At 34.7% G+C, this 22002-nt stretch overlaps 1 protein-coding gene across 7 annotated transcripts in view; it reads left to right on the forward strand.

Annotated features, from left to right (window-relative positions):
• Window positions 1-22002, forward strand: part of LOC115211004 (glycosaminoglycan xylosylkinase-like) — a 411994-nt gene that overhangs the window by 366611 nt on the left and 23381 nt on the right. For all 7 annotated transcript variants that reach the window (XM_029779846.2, XM_036501526.1, XM_036501514.1 and 4 more), the window contains 2 exons: window positions 6866-6975; window positions 20243-20411. In XM_029779846.2, the coding sequence (XP_029635706.1) occupies window positions 6866-6975; window positions 20243-20411 (279 nt within the window). The remainder of the gene's footprint in view (window positions 1-6865; window positions 6976-20242; window positions 20412-22002) is intronic.

Raw genomic sequence — 22002 nt, forward strand, 5'->3', positions numbered from 1 at the left:
TTTTTTAAATTTTGATACCACAGGTTTTATTGAATTATATTATACATTCTTTTATTTTTGTTTTTTCATCTGTATGTGTGTGTATTCACCATCATCATCTTTGTCTGTTTTACTATGCTTTCTCATGTTGGACTAGTCTTTTTCAACTCAGTACCATGTTAGTTGTCATCTTCTTCATGCAGATTCAGCCTCTTGAGATTAGTTTCACCACTTCTTCACATTGTCTTCCTTGCATTTCATTTTCTAATAGTCACTTCTATTCAGTTTGCTTGACACCTTTTATGCTTAATCATTGTCCTTCAAATACATCATGTCCATAACAGTGGAAACTTCCCTCTTGCCCAATACAGCTGACTTATCTCCATTTCATTTGCATGCCATTGTCACACTGATATTATGAATGCAGTGAAGAGAGTTAGCCTCAATATTTTTCCAGCCTTCATCCATCTGCATTCATTGCCTATGTTTTGCTACCATGCAATATTGCATTTTTTATGCAAATATCATACAAACTACTTTTCACTCAGAGAGGGTCAGTACCTTTGTTGCAAGCAAATGGAATATCTCCTCAAGCATTTTCCAACTCATTCTTATTTAGATTAAACCTTTGTAGCCCCCACCTCAACTGCTATTATCAATTACTTTTGGAAGTCCTTCTATGGAGTTGAAGGAACTCATTAAATAAGCTCTTTCACTACTTGTTACTCCTCTACATCAACTGTATTCAGAGTTCTTTTCTGTTAGTTTGCCTGTGATCACTTATGTACCCAGCATCACTTACATACCCATGTATATTGGGTATACTGTACACAATTCCTACATACACCTTTTCTGTATACTGTGTATGGCCATTTCCCACATGGCAGCAGAGTTCTTTATTCTCTCCTACTAAAATTTTTGTCAGCTAAAAGTAGTTCTCTCTCTCTCCCAGACATACACACTTACATACATGCACACATGCATGCAAATATGCTCCCATGAGCACTGTTGCATGTACATATATATGCATGCATATTAGCATTTCTTTGCCCCTTTCTTCTCAGCATCAATAAGTGTGAGTATGCCATTGTTTTTCCATACACACATTTCTGTTAGCGATGTCTTGATCCATACTGATACACTGATTTATTCCCTCTTCACAGAACATTGACCAACATCTTACTCTCTGCTTCACTTATTGTTAAGTGTACCTGATTTTTCTTCTAGTCATTTAGTATTATTTCTTACTACCATTTCTGTCTCTTTTCTTCTAGTTTTTCAAAATCTGTTCCTTCACTTTTATTTTCTGTACCAATATATATAAATGTTCCTAGCTGAAACATCTATAGATCTGATTTGTGGTTTGTTATAAGCATTACTTCGTATTTCTTTGGCTTCATGTATTGTCAAGGGATCTTTCAGCTTTTCTATCTTCTCCATATTTATCTTTCACCATGCTAATATTAATAGTGGCAGCTCTGAAGCCACCATGAATGTGATGATGATAGTTTCTTGTATCAGTTTTGATAGATGTGTTGTTTTACAGGGATGAGTCAAAAATTATATGCATTCTTGTTTCTGTAATGTATTAAAACAAAAGCAGGGGTTGAACAATATATTATTTTTCAATATAGTCTCCTTGCTTTTTGATGCACTTCTTCCAGTGCTCCACATGATTGTGTATTCCATCACAGAAGAAGGTTTTCAGCTGGTCACACAGTCATTTATACACCACTTCATGTGCTTCTTTGTAGCAAATCAACACTTCATAATGGATGTTTGATGAATCAAAAGATGTGATAGTCAAAGGAGGTGGGGCAGAAAGATCTGGACTGTGTATGCAGGGTGTTCCAGCAACTCAAAACCCAGTTTTTCAGTGGTTTCAATGGTGTGCAACAATAACACTTGATTTCACTAGAGATCTTGGCATTTGGTGCAATATTTGACATGATTTCCCTTTTCTTATTTTACCTTGGATTGGTTGACTTAAAATTATAATAGTTGTTGTTCAGTTTCATCAGTTCTTTGCCAAACTTAAGTTTGCATTATTTGATGGTTTCTGTAAATAATGTAAGTAATTTGATGGTTTCTGTAAATAGGACATCATCATCATTTAATGTCCATTGTCCATGCTGGCATGGGTTGGATGGTTTAACCAGAGCTAGAAGCTGGAAGGCTGCGCCAGACTCCAGTCTGATTTGGCATGGTTTTCTACAGCTGGATGCCCTTCCTAACACCAACTAGTCTGAGAGTGTAATGGGTGCTCTTATGTGCCACCAGCATGGGTGCCATTTGTGTGACACTAGTATCTGCCATGACTGCAATGTTGCTTGGCTTGATGCGTCTTCTTCTCAAGGATGACATAATGTCAAAGGTCTTGGTCATTGCTTCTGTGAAGCCCAATGCTTGAAAGGAACTTAACCACTTTACCTCCATGAGGCCTAACACTCAAAAGGAACTCAGTCACTTTGCCTCCACAAGGCCCAATGCTTGAAAGGTGCTCTTTATGCGCCACCAGCACAAGTGCTAGTTATGTGACACTAGCATCAGTCATGACTATGATTTCATTTGACTTGACAGGTCTTCTGCGCAGTAAATCTTGTTCCCAAGATACATTCTTCACCCACCTTATCATTGTGGTATACATTCTACTTATCCTGATTTTGATTGCTTTCATATGCATCCAGCATTCACAACCATATGTCAGTATGATTTCTATAACAACTCTAAAAAACTGTACAATAAACAACGGATGAGTAAATGCCAGGTTTTCCATAGAATAATTAATAATAAAGTCTCTTAACAAGCAATAGAAACATAGCTTTTAGTCCCTTCATGGGCCTATTTCCCTTTCCTCTTTCAAATTCGTGCTTACTTTGTCTAATTTTGTGTGTGGTATACTGTGTATTTATGTGTATATATGACTAACATATGTATTTGTCTATACATACATGTAAACTTTGTGACTAATATGTTTCTGTAATGAATTTTGTATCTTGTCTTATATATTGTCCCTGCTTGTGAAATGCAATGATTAGCTGAATCAATAGAATGTTTAATAAAAATGCCTTGCTGTATTTAGCTGCATCCTTTTATACAATCTAATTGTGAATCCTGCTGAAATCAACTTTGCCTTTCATCCATCTGGTTCAATAAAAGTAAATACCATGCAAGTAACTGAGGTTGATTAGCTCAACTACATTCTGTTCCACTAAATGTGTGCTTTTGTGCTAAAGCTAAAAATTATTATTATAGCTGGTGTTATGGTCGTCATTGTCATCATCATCAGCAGTTGTTTTATGCTGTAAAAAGAATAATAGCAGTAGTGAAAGTTATGGTTGTTATAGTAGTAGTTGTAATTGTAACCTTCAATAAGACCATAAAATAGTGTATCCTGTTTATTGTAGGTGTGTGTATAGTGCATGTACTCATTTACATATGAGGAACACACTCCTATATAGAATGAAGTATGTATATCTATTGATGTTATTTCTTTTGCTCTGTTATGACTTGTTTACAGCTTAATCTATACCACAGTGTGTCTGTGTGTATAAGTGTTATGTTTAGAACAAATGTATGGATTTCTTTTAACCTGGGATATGTATGTCCTTGTGTAGTGATATAAATGATTGGATGTACTCCAGTATCTTATATTGTTTTACCTCCACTTATTTTAGAGGTTGAATTTTGACCCTGGGCAGAAGTAATATAATTTTGGCACTGACAGAATTTGGTCACAGAATGAAGTAGTGAGTTATGTGTCATAAAGTAACTTAGGTAATGAAACTGTAGACTCATTAGAGTCTTGAAATAAAGTGCCTAAAATATATTTATTCCATTTTGCTGCATTTTGAGTTCAAGTCTTGTCAAGCTTAACCTTTAACACACTGTAGGTGCATCATGCCACTGTATGGGTTTTCTCCCTTGTAGTAACAGGGGAAACAATTCTGGAGAAAATGCAGTGTACTAAAAGTTAATTTTGCCTTTCATCCTTTTGGAGTTGTCAAAAAAGTACCAGTCTGGAGCAGAGTATAGATATGCCTGATTGAATGCCTTGCAATATCTATTCCAGTCTTTTGTGTTCTGAGTCCAAATATTGTCATAGCTTCCATTAGAAGTAGTCTTAATCTGTCACTTGGTTTAACACAACCACCAGTCAACTGGGATAACATCTGCTGTAATAATTCAGGCCAAGTCCTCAATTTGAGGATACCTTCCTTTTCTTATCCAACAGTAACTAAAACCCTGGAAGAGCTCTTGGGCATTGCCTTCCTTCCTAATTAAAAGATAAATGAAGTAAATAAATAAATAAAAGAAATTATCCTTGGTCTCTAAATTTTGCACCATCTTCTCCATCTTAGTTCTTGCTCTGATTGTATGTAGTAATACATGATTAGTGAGTTAATAACAAATGATAGAACATCACACTAAATTTTGTTCACTATTCTCTTGCATCCTAGTACATCATTCTATATCCTTATTGTTTGAACTTTGTCGAATGACTATAAAAGGATTGATAATATCAATAATACATTGGAGGTGATTTATTTAACATTGAGTCTATCAAAGAAATAGTTATCATTGTAGAGGTAGATATAAAAAAATAGTGTTTACATTTGCATCAGTGTTTTTGCATTTTATCTTGAGTTTGAATGTATATATCAACCCACCTGTATTAACCTCGCTAAGATAGCTTGATACTGTATAACATTAACGTTCCCTGGACTTTTTGGTAAGGTTTGTTACTGTACTGAACTCATTTAGACATTTTCATTATGTCTTAGTACTGTAGTAATCTTATCCACACATATCACCTAGATATTGGGATACTATAATAACCTTACTTATATACTATGTAACTAACAAATCAATAAGAGTGCTTCTATGTGGTCAACTGACCTGCAGGAATGACAACCATATCTCTTTTATATCATGTTCTTGTGTTATATGTGAGTGAGAAAAAGGAAAATGAGAGATGTTCACTTTTAGAATTACTTTGATCATAGAATATATCTGCTCAATTGTAGCTGGTTTGGAACTAAACAGTAAGAAGAATAACAACTGTACTAACATCGCCCTTGTGTTGATGATGTTCAGTAAAAGTATTGATTGCAAATTTCGGCACAAGGCCAGCAATTTTGGGGAATTGGGATAGTCGATTACATTGACTCCAGTGCACAACTGGTATTTAATTTATTGACCCCCCCACACACACACACACACAAAAGATGAAAGGCAAAGTCAACTTCAGCAGAACTTGAACTCAGAATGTAAGGACGGTTGAAATGCCACTAAGCATTTTGCCTGGTGTGGTAATGATTCTGCCAGCTCGCAGCCTTATTCATCATCATCATCATCACTTAGCGTCCGCTTTCCATGCTAGCATGGATTGGACAGTTCAACTGGGGTCTGGGAAGCCAGAAGGCTGCACCAGGCCCAGTCTGATCTGGCAATGTTTCTACGGCTGGATGCCCTTCCTAACGCCAACTACTCCATGGGTGTAGTGGGTGCTTTTTACGTGCCACTGGCACAGGTGCCAGACGAGTCTGGCAAACGACCACGATCGGATGGTACTTTTACGTGCCACCGGCACGGGGACCAGGTGAGGCTGGCAACGGCCACGAATGGATGGTGCTTTTTACTTGCCACCAGCACGAGGCCAGTCAGGGCGGCGCTGGCAATGGCCACGTTCGTTTGTACAGTAAAAATATTACAACTAAACCAGATTAACTTCACCCTCACTCTCTAACTCTGTATTAACTTCTCTTTATCATCCAGGTTCTTTTTTTAAATACATCCAGAAATCACTATTTGTATATATTTGCAAAACAGTCTTTGCCCTGCAGTATTCCAATGTGGGTCTCATTTGAGCTTTCGAGAGGGTTAATAGTTAAAGTGTGGATGAAATATATTGGCTGGCCCTGAAAAGGTAGACTATTCGCTTTGTGATGCCATTTTTGATATGAAGAGTATATGCATTCATGGCTTAGATCCTCACTGATGGTGATGCCTTACATTTGTTATGACATTAAAGGTTCTAGTCGCATGTTGCTCACATTAGATGTGTGGGAGATAAGACATTTCCTACATAAATGTAGAAATCGTATCTATGCTGTTGAAGGGACAAGATTGGCATGACTCCATTGGGACATGTTTACAAAACCTTTGTTCCTAGAATCAGTAATATTCTGTCATTTCATCATAGTTCAAGATGTCTAGGTTGCATATGGATGACATTTGGCTGCAAAAGGTTAGAGAAGAATGAAGAGTGATATCATTTGTGTAGGAATGGGTGTTTTTGGCAGTGATAACTCAAAGTTTGCTGATGTATTGGAGGAACACTGCAGAACACAAAATTGAAGCTTGAATCACAAAACCCAATAGAAAACCATTGAGCCAAGAGAAGAAAGTTGAATGGAGCCCATAGGCAAACATCTACCAGATTTGTGTACCACAATTGAATACCTTTTTGATACTGAATGTAACACAACACTGTTTTCATCAAATTTTGTGAGGACAAGGACCATCAGGTGATTGACATTGGAGAGTAAGTCACCAATATGAAGGCTTTATGAAGGTCATACTTGTAGTCATTGAGGAAGACAGAGAAATTCTAAAGAAATGAGCTTATCCATCTATTTGAGATTATTTAATGACCCTACAATATATTTTTATCTTTAGAACCATTCCCTTTTGTTGTGATTATGTCTTTATCACATTTATTGCTAAGCAAAAGAAGCACATCTGTTTTTTTCTTCTCAGCTTTATAGTCTACTGATAGAGATGTGCTTAAGTATGCTCATTGGCATGGTTTTAGGTACGTTACTAACTAGCAACTAGTAACTACAAATTTGCAAATACACAATTTTTTCATTTGTTATTTCAGAATACTTGGCTTTCGCAGGACACCTTTGACAGTGGGCCGTTATTTAAACTTGCAGACTGAGGTTATTCCTGTGGCAAGTTCAAGATTGTTAGATACATTTTTTTACAAAGGTTAGTAAGACTGAATTTCTTTCACCACTTTTCATATTAAAATTTTCACAATAACATGTGTAACATGTAGATGTATCTATGTAATGGAAAATAGTTTTTAAACTTCTGCTGCTGTTGTTGTCACTGTCATTGATGCATTGGTAACAACAGTATCAAAATTTTTTTTATCTTTTAATTCGGAGCTCATGACCTTTCATGGGACCTTCAAGATGAGCTGGGGTAAGGGAGGACTGTATTCTCAAACAAGAGACCTGACCTGAAAACTTGTACTCTACTTTGGAACATAATGAAACTGAAGAATTTTAGCTGAGTGAATTTAGCTTATTTTTTTAAGCCTGGTACTTATTCTATCAGTTTCTTCTGCTGCACCACTCAGTTAATGGGATGTAATCACACTGATCCCAGTTGTCAAGCTGTGGTGGGGAAAAACACAGATACAAAGACGCATTCATATATATATATATATATATATATATATATATACATAAATATATATATATACACACACACACACACATATATATATATATATCATACATGTATGTAAATTAGAGAAGAACCACCATGTAGCAATTCAACAATGATATACTTAAATCATACCATATAGAAAAAAATTAAAGATATGATAAAACATTTACCAAGAACTAAATAAAGTACGAAATAATAAATAAATAAATAGTATGTAATTAGTAAATAGACTACACTTGTTTTGTGGCTATATTTTCAAATTGATAACAATAAAATCAATTTAAATATAGTCACTCATCAGGTTTAAGATAAAAATGATAAAATAATTAAATAAATGTACGTATATTATCTTATAAGAAAATATAAATATGTATAATACGTAATTTTACAATAAAAAAACAAACAAAATTCAACAATATATCTTAAAATAAAAACATAAAATATCTTATTGAATATATTCTGTTAACTAAATCATTAAACTTAATACGTCGGGCTTAGTGTTTATAATAAATTTATCGCATTATAATCGAAAGAATTCCAACTTTGTCTGATTTTCACATTTTATTTATAATCTTTTAATAAATGATACACTATAATGAAATGATAGAATATTAAATGTCCATTCTGTCAACAAACTGTGACACCAATCACTAATCAACTTAAATAATTTAGTGAAGCCACACACTGATTGGTCAGAATACAGTTTGCAAAAATTAACATTCTAGAGCCTATAGGAATGTATTTAATGCACACAGTTCAGCCATCTCACAACAGTTGTAAATTGTAAATCATAACTGTCACCACTACTACATGAACCTGAAGATTGCATAGTTTAATGCATAAAATTTCTAGTTCAGTCAGAATGGACATTTAATATTCTATCGTTTCATTATATTACATCAATTATTAAAAGATTGTAAATAAAACATGAAAATCAAAGTTAGAATTCCTTTGATTAATATATTATTCTATATGCACACAATGAGGTTCTTTCAGTTTCTGTCTACAAAATCCACTCGCAAGGCTTTGGTTGGCCTAAGGTTATAGTAGAAGACACTTGACCAATGTGCTACACAGTAGGAGTAGACTCAAAACCATGTGGTTGAGAAGCAACTTCTTATCACACAACCATGCCTGTACCAATTCAAAATTTCTTCCTTTTTCCTTAATAGTTTGGTTGTAGGAAGAAGAACAATACCTCTGACCATTTTCAGAGCTGCTGAGGCTGGTGAGAGGAAGTAAGTTATTGTCAGACCTACTTCAAATATTTGCAAAATTATGAACTTTTACTAAATGCACATTAAGGTTAGGTAATGGTATTAAATAGTGTGACAAACTGTCTTCTACCTAAGAATAAGAAAGGTCCTTCAGACAGGCTTCCATACAGTTTCTATTTACCAGGTTTTACTAACAAGATGTTGGCTGACCTGAGGCTAAGGCAGAAGACCCTTGCCCAACATGTCATGAACTTAAAATCATATAGCTCTTAAGTACACTTCATTATCAAAAGGCCACCCCTGCACCCTTGTTAAACAATTCTAACAATAAGAATATATGATTTTTTTTCGGTTTCTTTCAGTTTTTCCCGGTTTTTTTTTTGTTTTTTTTGGTTAGACAAATTATCCTTAATTGTAACTTATTAGCATTGTAAAAGGATGTTCAAAACTTGAAAACAAAATTAATAAATAAAATTTTATTTTTCTCCAGCTAAACATTATTTCATTTTATTGGTCATTAACTTTTATTGGCTGAGATGACAAGACATTAGATGTTTCTGCTAATGTAATTTTAATTATAGCTTTTAAATGGAACCATGAATTTTTAGACTTTAATGCCTCTCCTTTATATTTGAAATTAAAAATCTGTTGGCTATGAACAATGAAGTCTAAAAAAAAAGTTGACAAAACATTTCCTGTATTTTTTACTATTTTTATTATTGAATTTTGTATGTAAGCAGAGCAAAAATTTAGTTTTCACATTTCAATTTTAAGTGGTATTCATGTGAATTTTTGTTTCCCCCAGTTTAGTGAGGGCATTCTCATATGAAAGCTGGTTAATAGAACTAGTTTAATGCCATTAATATATTTACCATTTATGATGAAGTTGTTTTGTAAGAATCAGAACAAATATTTTTTTCTCAGACCACAAACTTTACAGCAACTTTTAGGATAGTGTCACATGAACACTGGATTAGCAGAACTATCAGAGTATTGGACAAAATGCCTTGTAATATTTTACTAGAATTGTTTGAGTTTACCTTTCATTAAATACCAATTGATGCAATTTATTATGTATATGTAATCATGCCTAATTTTAATGTGAAAGCAGTTAAGAATTAAAATCCATTTTACTGAGAGCATGTGAACAGCTACTACTCTATTGGTGATTTTTAAAAGGTTATCAGATAAATTTGCTCATTTGTTTTCTACTTGGCACTCCATCATCATGTGTGAAAAGAGGTCAAATTTATTCTAATTCCAAGAACGATAAACAAAACTTAGAGGAAGAATAGAGCTAATAAGAAATTATGATAAAAATATTTTTCATGCTAATTGAAAATAACAATGATTAAAATAATGTCAAAAAAAGAAAAAAAACAAATGAAGTTATCTAACAACCCAATATTCAAAAAGATTGTTTTGTTATATCTGTACATCTTTTCTGAATTAAGTGTTGACTGGTGCCTTTGAAAAAAATTAATAACATAAGTCAATGAAGGAACCTTTGTGTTTGCCTACTGTATAAGGCAGTCAAATTTCCTCTAAATCATACATACTACTTTCATTAAAAAGGAAAAGGAGGACAAAATGGATCATAATTTGTGGGTAAATTGGGTTTAAGTCAGGAAGATTTACACATCATCTTTATTCTCCCATTTAGGCCTACCTTAAGTAAGAGTCAAGATGAAAACCAGACAACTCGAAACTGGCCTAATCGCCATTGAATACACTAGAAGCAGTCTTCCCATGGTAAGGTATCATGTGCTCTTAGTGAGGATTTGATCTCCTCACCTGGGTTAGTCCACTTGTCATGCTCCTGTTTCTTGAAGCCACATAAGTCAGAGTGGGGTACCAAGAAGATAGCAATGAGAGAGGACTTGTTTTCCTGTATCATGACAAACGCATCCACCAAACATGCCATTATTCCTTGAACATTCTATCTACCTCTTACACATTAGTCCATGATATACAAAAAGATGAGATGACTGAAATAAACTTTAATCATAGGTTTGTTCAATCAATACTAACCTGTACTAAGCAACAACAATAATCAACATCCATCTCTCCATATTCACTGTTATTGATGTTGTTCTTGAACTAAGAGTGTAAACATAGACTTGGTTGAGTGATTAAGAAGTTCACTTTGCAATCATGAATTTTCAGGTTTGATCCTACTGCATGGCATCTTACATAAATGTCTTACCATAAACTGATCGGAGTTTTGTGAGTGAAATATTGTGTTACACTGATTTGGCTTAGGAGCTCTGTTAAGGGTGTATGTGCCTTGGGAATACTACAAGTTAATTTAATGAGTCAGATGTCCAATTGACCAAGCAACCAAATTTTTGTTATCCAGACTAAATGAGGATCTGTCAGATTAAAGATAATGGAAAGACAGAAACACTAAAATACTACACTAAATATATTTCTGTGTTTATCTAAGTCAGCATACAGTGTTAGTCTGAAGCATATATTTGGTGATAAAGTAATTACTAATTTTTTACTGGCATCAATTTAATCATTCATACCCCACCCTAGTGTACCGCCACACTCCCTGAAACTTTGCAGCTATAAAGCAATGGAAGAAATTATTATTATTATTGGAGTGAGTTCAATTCTATCATGATCAATTAAAGTACTAGTCTTTTAATGGGCTTGATTGAATTGATTGTACCCTCTCCCAAAATATGTGACCTTTCTTGTTAGAAATCGTTATTAGATAAATGAGAGCTGGTGGTAAGAGAGGGTGGTGGAGAGTGATTACTTGTAGTATTAAGTTCTATCCCACAATACTTTCTGAGTTCAAATTTCACTGGGTTTCATTTTTACTTTTCATTCCACAGAGATTGATAAAGTAAGTACTGTGTTGATGTATATTCAATACAATTGATTACTTACATTACCTTCATTACAAATTTCTGGCTTTGGCCCAATGTCAGAAAAACAAAATCATTATCGTTAGTAAAGTAACTTTTACCAGATATCAGGGAGGTAGGGATTATTGTAATTTTTGATATCTTCCATGTACAATTGAATAAAATCAAAAGAGAAATCAATGCATTAGTATTGTGCCATTGCAGCATATTGCAGGGAAAACCCTCAAAAGGAAACTTTTATTTTACATCAATAAGAGTGGTATTGTCTGTTTACAACCTTCATATTTAATTATTAAATGGTTAAGTTTCTTAAACAGAATATAGAATCAGTATATAGTTGTATGTGATTTATCAAAGGTTTTATAAAATTTTACATATTTTGAGGACCAGTAACTTTTATGGGTTTTTTTAAAATCATTTTCTACTGACTCAGTTTTTCAGTTTATTTTATAGCTAAGGTCATATTAGAGTATTGTCTGTCTGTCTTCTTGAGTTTTTAATGTGTAGTTATTTCAGGTTTAGAATTTAGGAGTAAAATTTTTCATTGACTGAAGTTGTAGGGAAGCTTCTGTGTGTGTGTATGTGTGTGTGTGTGTGTGTGTGTGTATTTGCTTCAATATGTCTATCTATTGTTGACACTGTTTGAATGATATATCCCACAGTTCAGTGGTTTAATGGGTTTTAACAAGTGAAGACCAATCAAATAAAATAAATAACTCACTTAAAAAAGTCATAAAAGCTGGTAACAAAGGTAATTCTGCTTTGAACTCTGTCTTAGTAAGTCCTGTTCAGGCTATGCCAACATAGGTAAAAGATAATAAAAATAACAATGACAGCTATTTACAGCTTTGAATTAATACCTTTCAATGTAAAGTGATATATTCTTTTCACCAATCAAAGATACTGATTTTCTCTTTTGTGACTCAGATTGATTCTTATAATACATATCTAAAATTGACTGTTTATTTTTCTGAAAGTTATATTTATTCAGTCAACTACTTGATACTTGAAAGCAAAGTAACCCTGCTCAGTTTCTATTATCAGTTTTAGCACTTTCACTTTTATGGATGCTGGCTTCTTTATTTTATCATTATGCCACCAACTGTTGTATTAATAGCCAACTTGAACTATCTATTTCTGTTATTCAAACTCTCCGTTACTAAACTTGGAATGTTACTAAACACATGCTATACATGGCTATTTGATTTAATATATCACTATTGTTAAAGCTGTCATATTCAGCGCTTTAGAAATTGCAATGCTAAGATTATTGCAAATAACTTACTTTGATTCTCCTTTCATTTTCTAACAAAGACTTATCTTCTGTATAGATTAATGAATACTTTAATTCCTAATAATATGCTAAATATTCCATTCCTATATAGCAAAAGGGTTTTGTTAGCAGCTTGTGGGGATAAATTGATGCTATGATTGATTGATTGATTCTAGTTTCAGCTCATGAGCTGTGGCCATGCTGGGGCACCGCCATTTATGATTATTATATTTTAACAAGTTATTTACAAATTTTCTAAATATATTGGCAATCTATTCTATCCATACTAAATAAACTGGAAGCAAATTCTAATAAGCATTGACTTTCTTGTAAATATTGTAGATTTTCCATATGATCTTTGTCATATTTACATGAGACCCTTTACATTCAGAAATCCTAATCACCTGGCAAGTTAGAAGTAGCTATGAAAATAATGATTGCCTGAAACATATGTAATAATTTGCAAATATATTAATATTATGCACCAATATTAACATATCAAAGACTTATTTACAGCATGCAGTATTCACAATATATAATATTCATTTCATTGGTTTCAGACCTTACTATAACTCTATCATTTTCACATCCCCCTATAAAGTAAAGGCTGGCTAGGCTTAGTACTCCTATGGATTCTGTTACTGTAGGTTTGATTCTCTTATTTCATTTGTTATTTCACCTCACTCGTATGAGTGCTTCTCATGCCTGGAGGTGTGTACCACTACTAAAATGGTCATTGTCACCACTTTTGCCATCATCTTTGTTTGTATCAAGTAGCTTGAGCTTAGACCTGATTTGGTCTCCATAAGCCAAAGTTCTAATGATTGATAACTGTATTGGTTCCAGCCAGCATCATAGAATTTTCCATTTCTTATATTAAATCATTATTTTTTTTATAACACATCTGCTGATTTGAGGAATAGGATATGCTTAAGGAAACATTGTTCTGACATGTTACCAGAGCAGGAAAGCAGGAGAATCATAAAATAACTAAACAATAGTTAAGGTAAAACAATTCAAACTTTTCTCTTTGGTGAGTAAATGCCTTTAAGTTCGTTTTAAATGCTAAACCATTCACTCTGTGAACCCATTTGATTGGAGATGATGTCTGTGTTTGCAAGGAATGTAGTCAATTTTCTGTAGTCAAGGACAGAGACTATCAAGGGAATATTGACCAAGAAAGAGAATGTAGCCTGTTTTGTAGTTGAACTCTTCTAATCAGATATACAAATTATCTTTAGCCATCCTGTAAAGGAATCTACTAGTACAAAAATCATTTCAATACTGTTAATATGGGTATGATATATCTGTATAAAAAATCATTAGTCCATGAATGAAGCCTATTTTCAAAAAATCTTTGTCTTTTCATATTTGGGACATTTATACATGTAGTTCCCCAACATTGTATGAATAGCCTAATCAGCATGTTTCAAACATAGAGGGATTGCATGTAGTAATTCCATAGTGCCACAGTGGATATCATTGTGAACACTTTTAATAATTTTTGCTTCATAAATACTTATGGGGTAACAGTAAAGTCACTTTTGCAAAGGATACCATTTCTAGAGTTAATGTATGTTGAACAGGCTTATAGGATTTTCCAAACATTTTTTTTTTCTTTTGGAAATGATTTTATCCAGTGGCCAATGATGCAGCATTACTGAAGCTAGTTGACCAAGATGTACTTGTCAGTTCCTACCTAATGTATCTTCATCATCATCATCCAAACTGATGTTTTTCTGTTGCAATCTAAAATATAACTATAAAAATGCAATGACTGAAGCATTTCCTTCAACATATGCAGTATCAAAATCAAATGCCATGAGCTGAATGGCTCACTTTAGTATCCTTGAAGATGTAATTGCAAGACGTTCAGGACATGGGTTTAAAGATGAATTCAAAAGGTTTATGACTGAGTTTAAGTAGAAATTTTTGACTTCATAAAAATGATAGGCATGATTTGTTATCCACCCATTTTTTTCAATGTTCAAATAAGGTGGTTATTCAGCAATATAGTTAATAATAAAGAATGCTCACTAACATCAGTAGTCAATGTGTTGTCCTTGATGGCATCAAATAACCACACAACTGGATACTCTATTAGTGCACTTTCTTAATTCTTGAATACCTTTTTCTGAACATTGAATTTGACACTTTTCTTGTACAATTTCACAAAGGAGGTGACTGTTTTAGAATATTTTTACAAATATCGACCATAAACTTTCACCATTCTTAAAAATGATTCTAATTTAGGTGGCAAAAGCAATCAAGAATATGAAGACAAGGAAAGCCCTGGCCCACTGAGATGCTAAAAGTACCTGGTGGAATAAGATATAGTCTAGTCACCCATATAGATAATCAGGTTGTCCATGAAGAAGTCACACCCAACGATTGGTGTAGCAGCATTATAGTCAACTGTTATAAAGGCAAAGGTGACATCTTAGACAGGAATAATTGCAGAGGTATCAAATTGCTGGACCAGGTGATGAAAGTCTCTTGTTCATCATTGTCTTCCAGGCAATAACAAAGGAATTTAAGATGGGCTACCTCTGGGAGCTCCTCTATGCTGATGACCTTCTTCTTATAGCTGAATCATTACCAGAACTAGAGAAGAAATTTCAGACATAGAAGCAAAGTCTAGAATCAAAGGACTTTAGAGTTAATCTATAAAAAATCAAAGTCTTAGTAAGTAGGGGAGCAGACAAATCATAAATCCCTTTCGGTAGATAGCCCTGCTCGATCTGTAAAAAAGGCATAGGTAGAAATTCCATAAGATGTACCTGGTGTAAACTATGGACACATAAGAGGTGCTGGAATATCAGAGGAAAGTTGACAGGAAAAACAGTTTCTGTGTGTGGGAAGATGCACAGGTTCAATTAACCCTACAAATGTACAGAAAATAGACTCCATCAAATTTTCTGTTAACTAGGTGACCAAATCAGTAGTGGGGGTGGTGGATGTTCCAAGAGTGTAGCTGCTAGAATAAGAATAGGCTGGGGAAAGTTCAGAGAGCTCCTACCTCTTTGTTATCTGTTGATAACAAAGGCTCTCACAGTGGAAGGTAGATTGTATGATGCCTGTGTGCAATCAGTCATACTACATGGCAGCAAAACATGGGCTGTGACTGCTGAGAACAACATGCGTAGGCTTGAAAGAAATGAAACTAGTGTGTTTTGCTGGATGTGTAATGTCAGTGTGCATGCTCAACAGAGTATAAGCATCTTAAGAGTAAAGTTGGGCATAAGAGGCATCAGATGTGGCATGCAAGAAAAATGACTGCACTGATATGGTCATGTGATGCATATGAATGAGGACAGCTGTATGAAGAAGTGCAAAACTCTAATGGTGGAGGGAACCTGTGGAAGAAGTAGACCCAAGAAGACATTGGACAGGGTGGTAAAGCATGATCTTTTAACATTGGGTCTCGTGGAGGCAATGATAAGTGATCGAGATAATTGCCATGCTTTGGAAAACCCATCAAGCCAAGTGAAATCGTAGTCATGACTGATGCTAGTGTTGTGTAACTGGTACCCATGCTGGTGGCACGTAAAAAGCACCATTCGAACATTGAGTCTCATGGAGGCTGTGACAGGTGACTGAGACCTTTGGCGATATACTGTGCTTGAGAAGACCTGTCAAGCCAAGTGAGATTATAGTCATGGTCAAGTAACTGGCACCCGTGCCAGTGACACATAAAAGCACCCACTACACTCTTGGAGTGGTTGGTGTTAGGGAGAGCATCCAGGTGTAGAAACCATGCCAAATTAGATTGGAACCTGGTGTGGCTTCCCAGCTTACCAGTTTTCAGTCAAACTGTCCAACCCATGCCAGCATGGAAAGCAGACATTAAATGATGATGATGATGTGCAAAATGTTAGTCTTGAGAAACACCTTCCTTCAAAACAAAAATGTCCCCAAATAATATCTAGTTACTGTTGAAGATACAGTTGTCTGAATTTATAGTCATACCTGCATCTTTCAGTTGATCCAGTATAATTAACTTTGGTCTTCAGTTTCAATTTCTCCTTGGTAGTTGCCTTCAGCATTTTTCATTCTGATAATTATTTTGTTTCTTTATATCATCACCCAAGGTCTTTTCTATTACATGTTGAAAAATGGCTGTTGCTGTTTTTATCCCATAATACATTCTTGTCAACTACTACAAACCAATTGGGTATTGGTATTTCTGTAAAGATCATCACCTATTGGAATTTGATAGTAAGCACCTTACTAATCAAATTTTGCAAATTTGAAATTTTCATTATTTATATATTGCAATTAAAGGCTACTGAAAAATCACCACAGAAATATAAATTTCCATTTGGTATTTGTACAACTACAATAGGGGATATCTACTAGTTACTACTTGGTAGAATATGCTTTAGTAAGCCTTGTTCAATCATTTTCCATAATTCAGTAACTACTAATGGAGAAATATCTTTGCTTCAAATTTAGTGCAGGCCTTATAATTCTTTAGCAGAGTGGTGTCTGCAAGGGACAATGGATTTGATTACTATTGTATTTTTAATATTTAATACATCAGTTCCAATGTGACTGTGACTTTTATCGCAGACTGTCACCATTATTGCCATAATTTCTCACTGAGTACCTCTCTGTCTCTAGAGTGCTTTAAAACAAGAAAACAAAATCAAAAACAATATCTTAATTGTTGGTCTGTCAGACTGATGAAGTTGCAGACAGATGGCTTTTGTGAAGTTTGTATTGACCAATAAATATCTAAAATTTTTACTTCAATGTGTTTTTTTTTTCTGTTATCCTATTGTGTAAATACATTTGTTGCAATATTACAGCTTTTTTCATCTAACATGTTTGTTATTTTACGTTATGGCCGCAGCCTTCGGGCTGAAACATTTTAAAGGATTTAAGATCAAAAATGGTTCTTTTTTGTATCATAGTTTGCTTTTCGTTCTCAATCAACATTTCCCTTTAATGCAAATTTATAACCAGATACTTAACATAAAGAAAATTTCTTCATTGTGGCTAAGTGATAAGCATCAGCAACTCACGGCTCTACTTCACATGAAATCTCAACTCTTAAAATTCAGTGTAATCTCTAATTGTAACAAGTTTACGCATGATTCAAATTACTTACTTCCCATGTGTAGCAGTTTCAGTACTCTTAGTGTGAGGACATAGAGAGTATAGGTCTTCATTGAATTTCTTTTGTATTAATTCCTCTTCAGTACTTTAGTCTCCATGTTTATGAAACTCACAATATTTATGACCAATCACAAACAGAGAAATATTTATAAAGGGCTTCGAAGAATCCTGATGTTGAAGCACAAATCTAGTTAATTTCACACTGGTCAGTGTCTTTGTATGCTCCCTCCTCAAAGACATACAGCATCTCGAAAGAGTCCAGAAGCTGGCTACCCGCATGGTTCATGGTCTCAAAAATTTGTCCTACGAAGAAAGGCTGAGGACGCTCGACCTTTATTCTCTTGAAAAACGCCGCCGCCGTGGTGATCTCATTCTCGCCCACAACATCATAAGTGGAAAGTGTAACCTCTCGAAAGAGCTGTTCTTCACTCCTGCTCCAGAGCGTCGGCTGCGGGGTCATTCCGAAAAGCTCTACCTGCGACGATTTCATTTCAATCGAAGGAGAGGAGCTTTCTCCGTCCGGGTTGCGGATCTGTGGAACAAGCTACCAGACGAGATGGTGAAGATGCCGACGACTGCTTTGTTCAAAGCCTCCCTGGACCTCAAGTGGCCTGAACTCTTTACATGAACACCACCCTGTACTTAACTCCATGTCCCCCTACATGGCCTTGCTATTTGCTTTTGAGCCAAATTAACTAACTAACTAACTAACTAACATTATTCGTTATTATCATTCATACTTTGTTGAAACACTTGCCCTGCAGTTGTTTTGGACAAATCATTAGCAACACTTTCAGTATAACTTCATTATAAGTTTTTCATCAAAATAAATCTATCTCCTTTGCACCACTATATTCATAAATAGTTGTCTGTTTGTCTGCCCCTCTCTGTCTGTCTGTCTATATGTCTCTCTCTCTCTCTCTCTCTCTCTACCTACCTACCTACCCATCATGATACAGGATTTATCCAAACATTATTGAGATCACCCTATTGGTTTATCTTGGTGCTTCTTATATTTTACTACTCAGCTGTAACATAACAAACTGACATTTGCAACAGGACTGTATATCTCTTGCTTTTGTTGCTTACACCAGTAATTTTCCAACATTTTTTTGAGCCATCACTGTTTTCAACTCTCATTGAATTATTTACCTAAGTTAATAATAACAATTGTATTTTAAAGGTTATATGTCAGGGATATGTCTAGGAAATCTTAAGCACCACTTATCATAGCTTGTATGTGACACTCTAGCATATCTTGATTCCATGTTTAAATAATTATTATTCTGTTGCCGTTTCATTTTCAAATATTAACATTTCAGTACTTTTTCTACCAATAATATCTGTAATAAAGCACAATGGAACTTGCTGGATGATATGGCAAGAAATGTAATATGTTATACATCTAAGACCATAACACAGTGACTGCATTAATAAGGTTTGAACACATGAACATTCATTCAGTTGTCCAGTACCTTAGCATCATAGCCATTGTACTTAATAACTATTGAATATTACTCAAACACTAAGTTTAAAATATAAAAATATGAGCATGATAAATGGATCAGGGTATAACTGAACAGTTTATGATACAGTAGTACTTACCAGAAAAGAGAGAGAGGCTGCTCTTTTCTTTTTATTTCTTTCCTATCTTTTACTTGTTTTAGACATTGGAAGGGCTTTAGTTGAACGAGTTGACCCTAGTTCTTATTTTTTTAAAGCCTGTTACTTATTCTATTGGTTTCTTATGCCAAACTGCTAAGCTACAGAGATGTAAACAAACCAACACTGATTGTCAAGCAGTGGTGGGGTACAAACACAAAGAAACACACATGCCTGTGAACACAAATATATATTTTCTTCTTTCTTTTTACTTCTTCTTTAGGATCTGTTCTCCATGCTGGCATGGGTAAGATAGTTTGATGGGACTGCTAAGTTGAAAAGCTGCACCAGACTCCAGTCTGTTTTAGCTTGGTTTCTACTGTTGGGTGCCCTTCCTAATGCCAACCACTCTACACAGTGTACTGGATGTCTTTTACCTGTCACTGGCATGGGACATGCCATATATGTATGTATGTATACACTGTGGGCTTTTTTCTGTTTCCATCTAACAAATCCACACACAAGGCTTTGGTAGCTCGGGGCTATATTAGAAGACATTTGTCTTTGGTGTCATGCAGTAGGACTGAATCCAGAACTATGTGATTGGGACGCAAACTTTTTACGACACAGCCATACCCATGTCTCGTAAACTATATTAATGTACAAAACAGTAAGCATCTGTTTACTGATCCTATTTTTTTTTCCAGATAACGATACTTGCTTTTATGGAAAATGTTACTACTGCAAAGGGAAAGAAAGTGGCGTGTGTGCCCAGAAGACCGTCCTCGAAGGTACCATTGTTCTTTGGATCTCTCATAAAATGCAACTTTACAGACATCCATGGGGCAGAACATACATTGACAACAAACAAGCTAAGTAAGTTTAAACAATTCAATTTCATTGCAGTTTGCTTTTTGTGTCACCATTGTCATCATCATCATCATCATCATCATCATCATTTTAAAATCCAGTTTTCCATGCTTGCATGGGTCAGATGGAATTTGTTTAGGTAGATTTTCTCTGGCTGGATATAGTTCTTGTCATCACCCCCAACCTGTTTCCCAGCAGCAAGGTAATATTTCCCCCTAGCCGAATAAGTTTTCACCAAAGATTGGAAATGAATGACACCACTTGTATGACTGTAACATTCATTTACAGCTATCAGGTAATGTCAAAACAAGGTAACGTGCGCACGCACACACACACACACACACACACACACATGGAGACACATTCATGTACATGCCATTTATACATTCATAAACATATGCATGCACACACATACTCAGTGGGCTTCTTTCAGTTTACTTTTCACAAGACTTTGCTTGGTTGAAACTATAGCAGAAGACACTTGCCCAAGGTGCCATGCAATGAGACTGAACTTGAAACCACAAGTTTGGGATTTCATATTTATTTATTTCTGTTCATTTTATATTGTAATTGATGAACAGCAGGAATATAGGTTTGGGGTTTCCAGTAGGCCACTAACTGTTTACATTTCTGACAGTATGAGTGGTAAAGAAGTGTCTGTTATTCATTTCAGAACAACTATCACAAGGGATTTCATTTGTAAAGCAATGCTTCTTCACATTACTTGTTTACATGTGTATTCTTTGCTGCTGTACTTTAACGAAATATATATATATATGTATATATACACACATGTGCACGCACACACACACTGTTTGTTGTTATTCCACCCTAGGAAGGTCAGTCCTAATGAATGAAAGATGTTCTAGCCATGACTATCCCATTTGTTATTTAGATGAAGTTTATAGCTAAGACTTCATTATCCAATGTGTCTTTATTCAACAGATTAAATGACTACATAGAGGCTCCTTTGTTCATTGATCTAATATTGTTCTATCAGAAATTAAGCAAGTCTTAAATAGATACAGAAAGGCACAGATAGACAGACAGACCTTGCACATCTATATCTTGCTCGAATTCCTTCTATGTTATTTATGACTTACAGTTAATAAATAATCAGATTTAAGCATGGTTAGCCATAGGCAGGTAGTGAGATGCATTTGTAAATGCAGTGCTGTTGATGAGCAACTAACACATCATATATTGAATCAAAATTTTCAGCATCTGAATACTTCAGTATAGATTATTAAATCAATGTTGCCTCCTTTATCTATGACAATGATTAACTTGTGAAATTGATGAAGCACATAAATAACAGGCTAGAAAACAATGACTGTTCAATGCCAAAACAGCTCCATAGTTGCACAGTGTGAATTTAAACAAAATAAGCAATTATCTTTTGGCAGTTACTTGAGATTGCATACGATCAAATTGGGAATGGAAACACTGCTACATGGAAGATAACATACATTGTAGCATGTGAATATTCAAAGGAAAGGACTATTTGAAATAGAGAATTCATGCAAAAGGATCTCAGAAACACACACACACACACACCAAACATATGACATTGTAGAGTTAGGTTTTACTTGAAATG

The sequence above is a fragment of the Octopus sinensis genome, linkage group LG1, assembly GCF_006345805.1.
Source record: "Octopus sinensis linkage group LG1, ASM634580v1, whole genome shotgun sequence".
In the NCBI taxonomy this organism is placed as follows: Eukaryota; Metazoa; Mollusca; class Cephalopoda; order Octopoda; family Octopodidae; genus Octopus; species Octopus sinensis.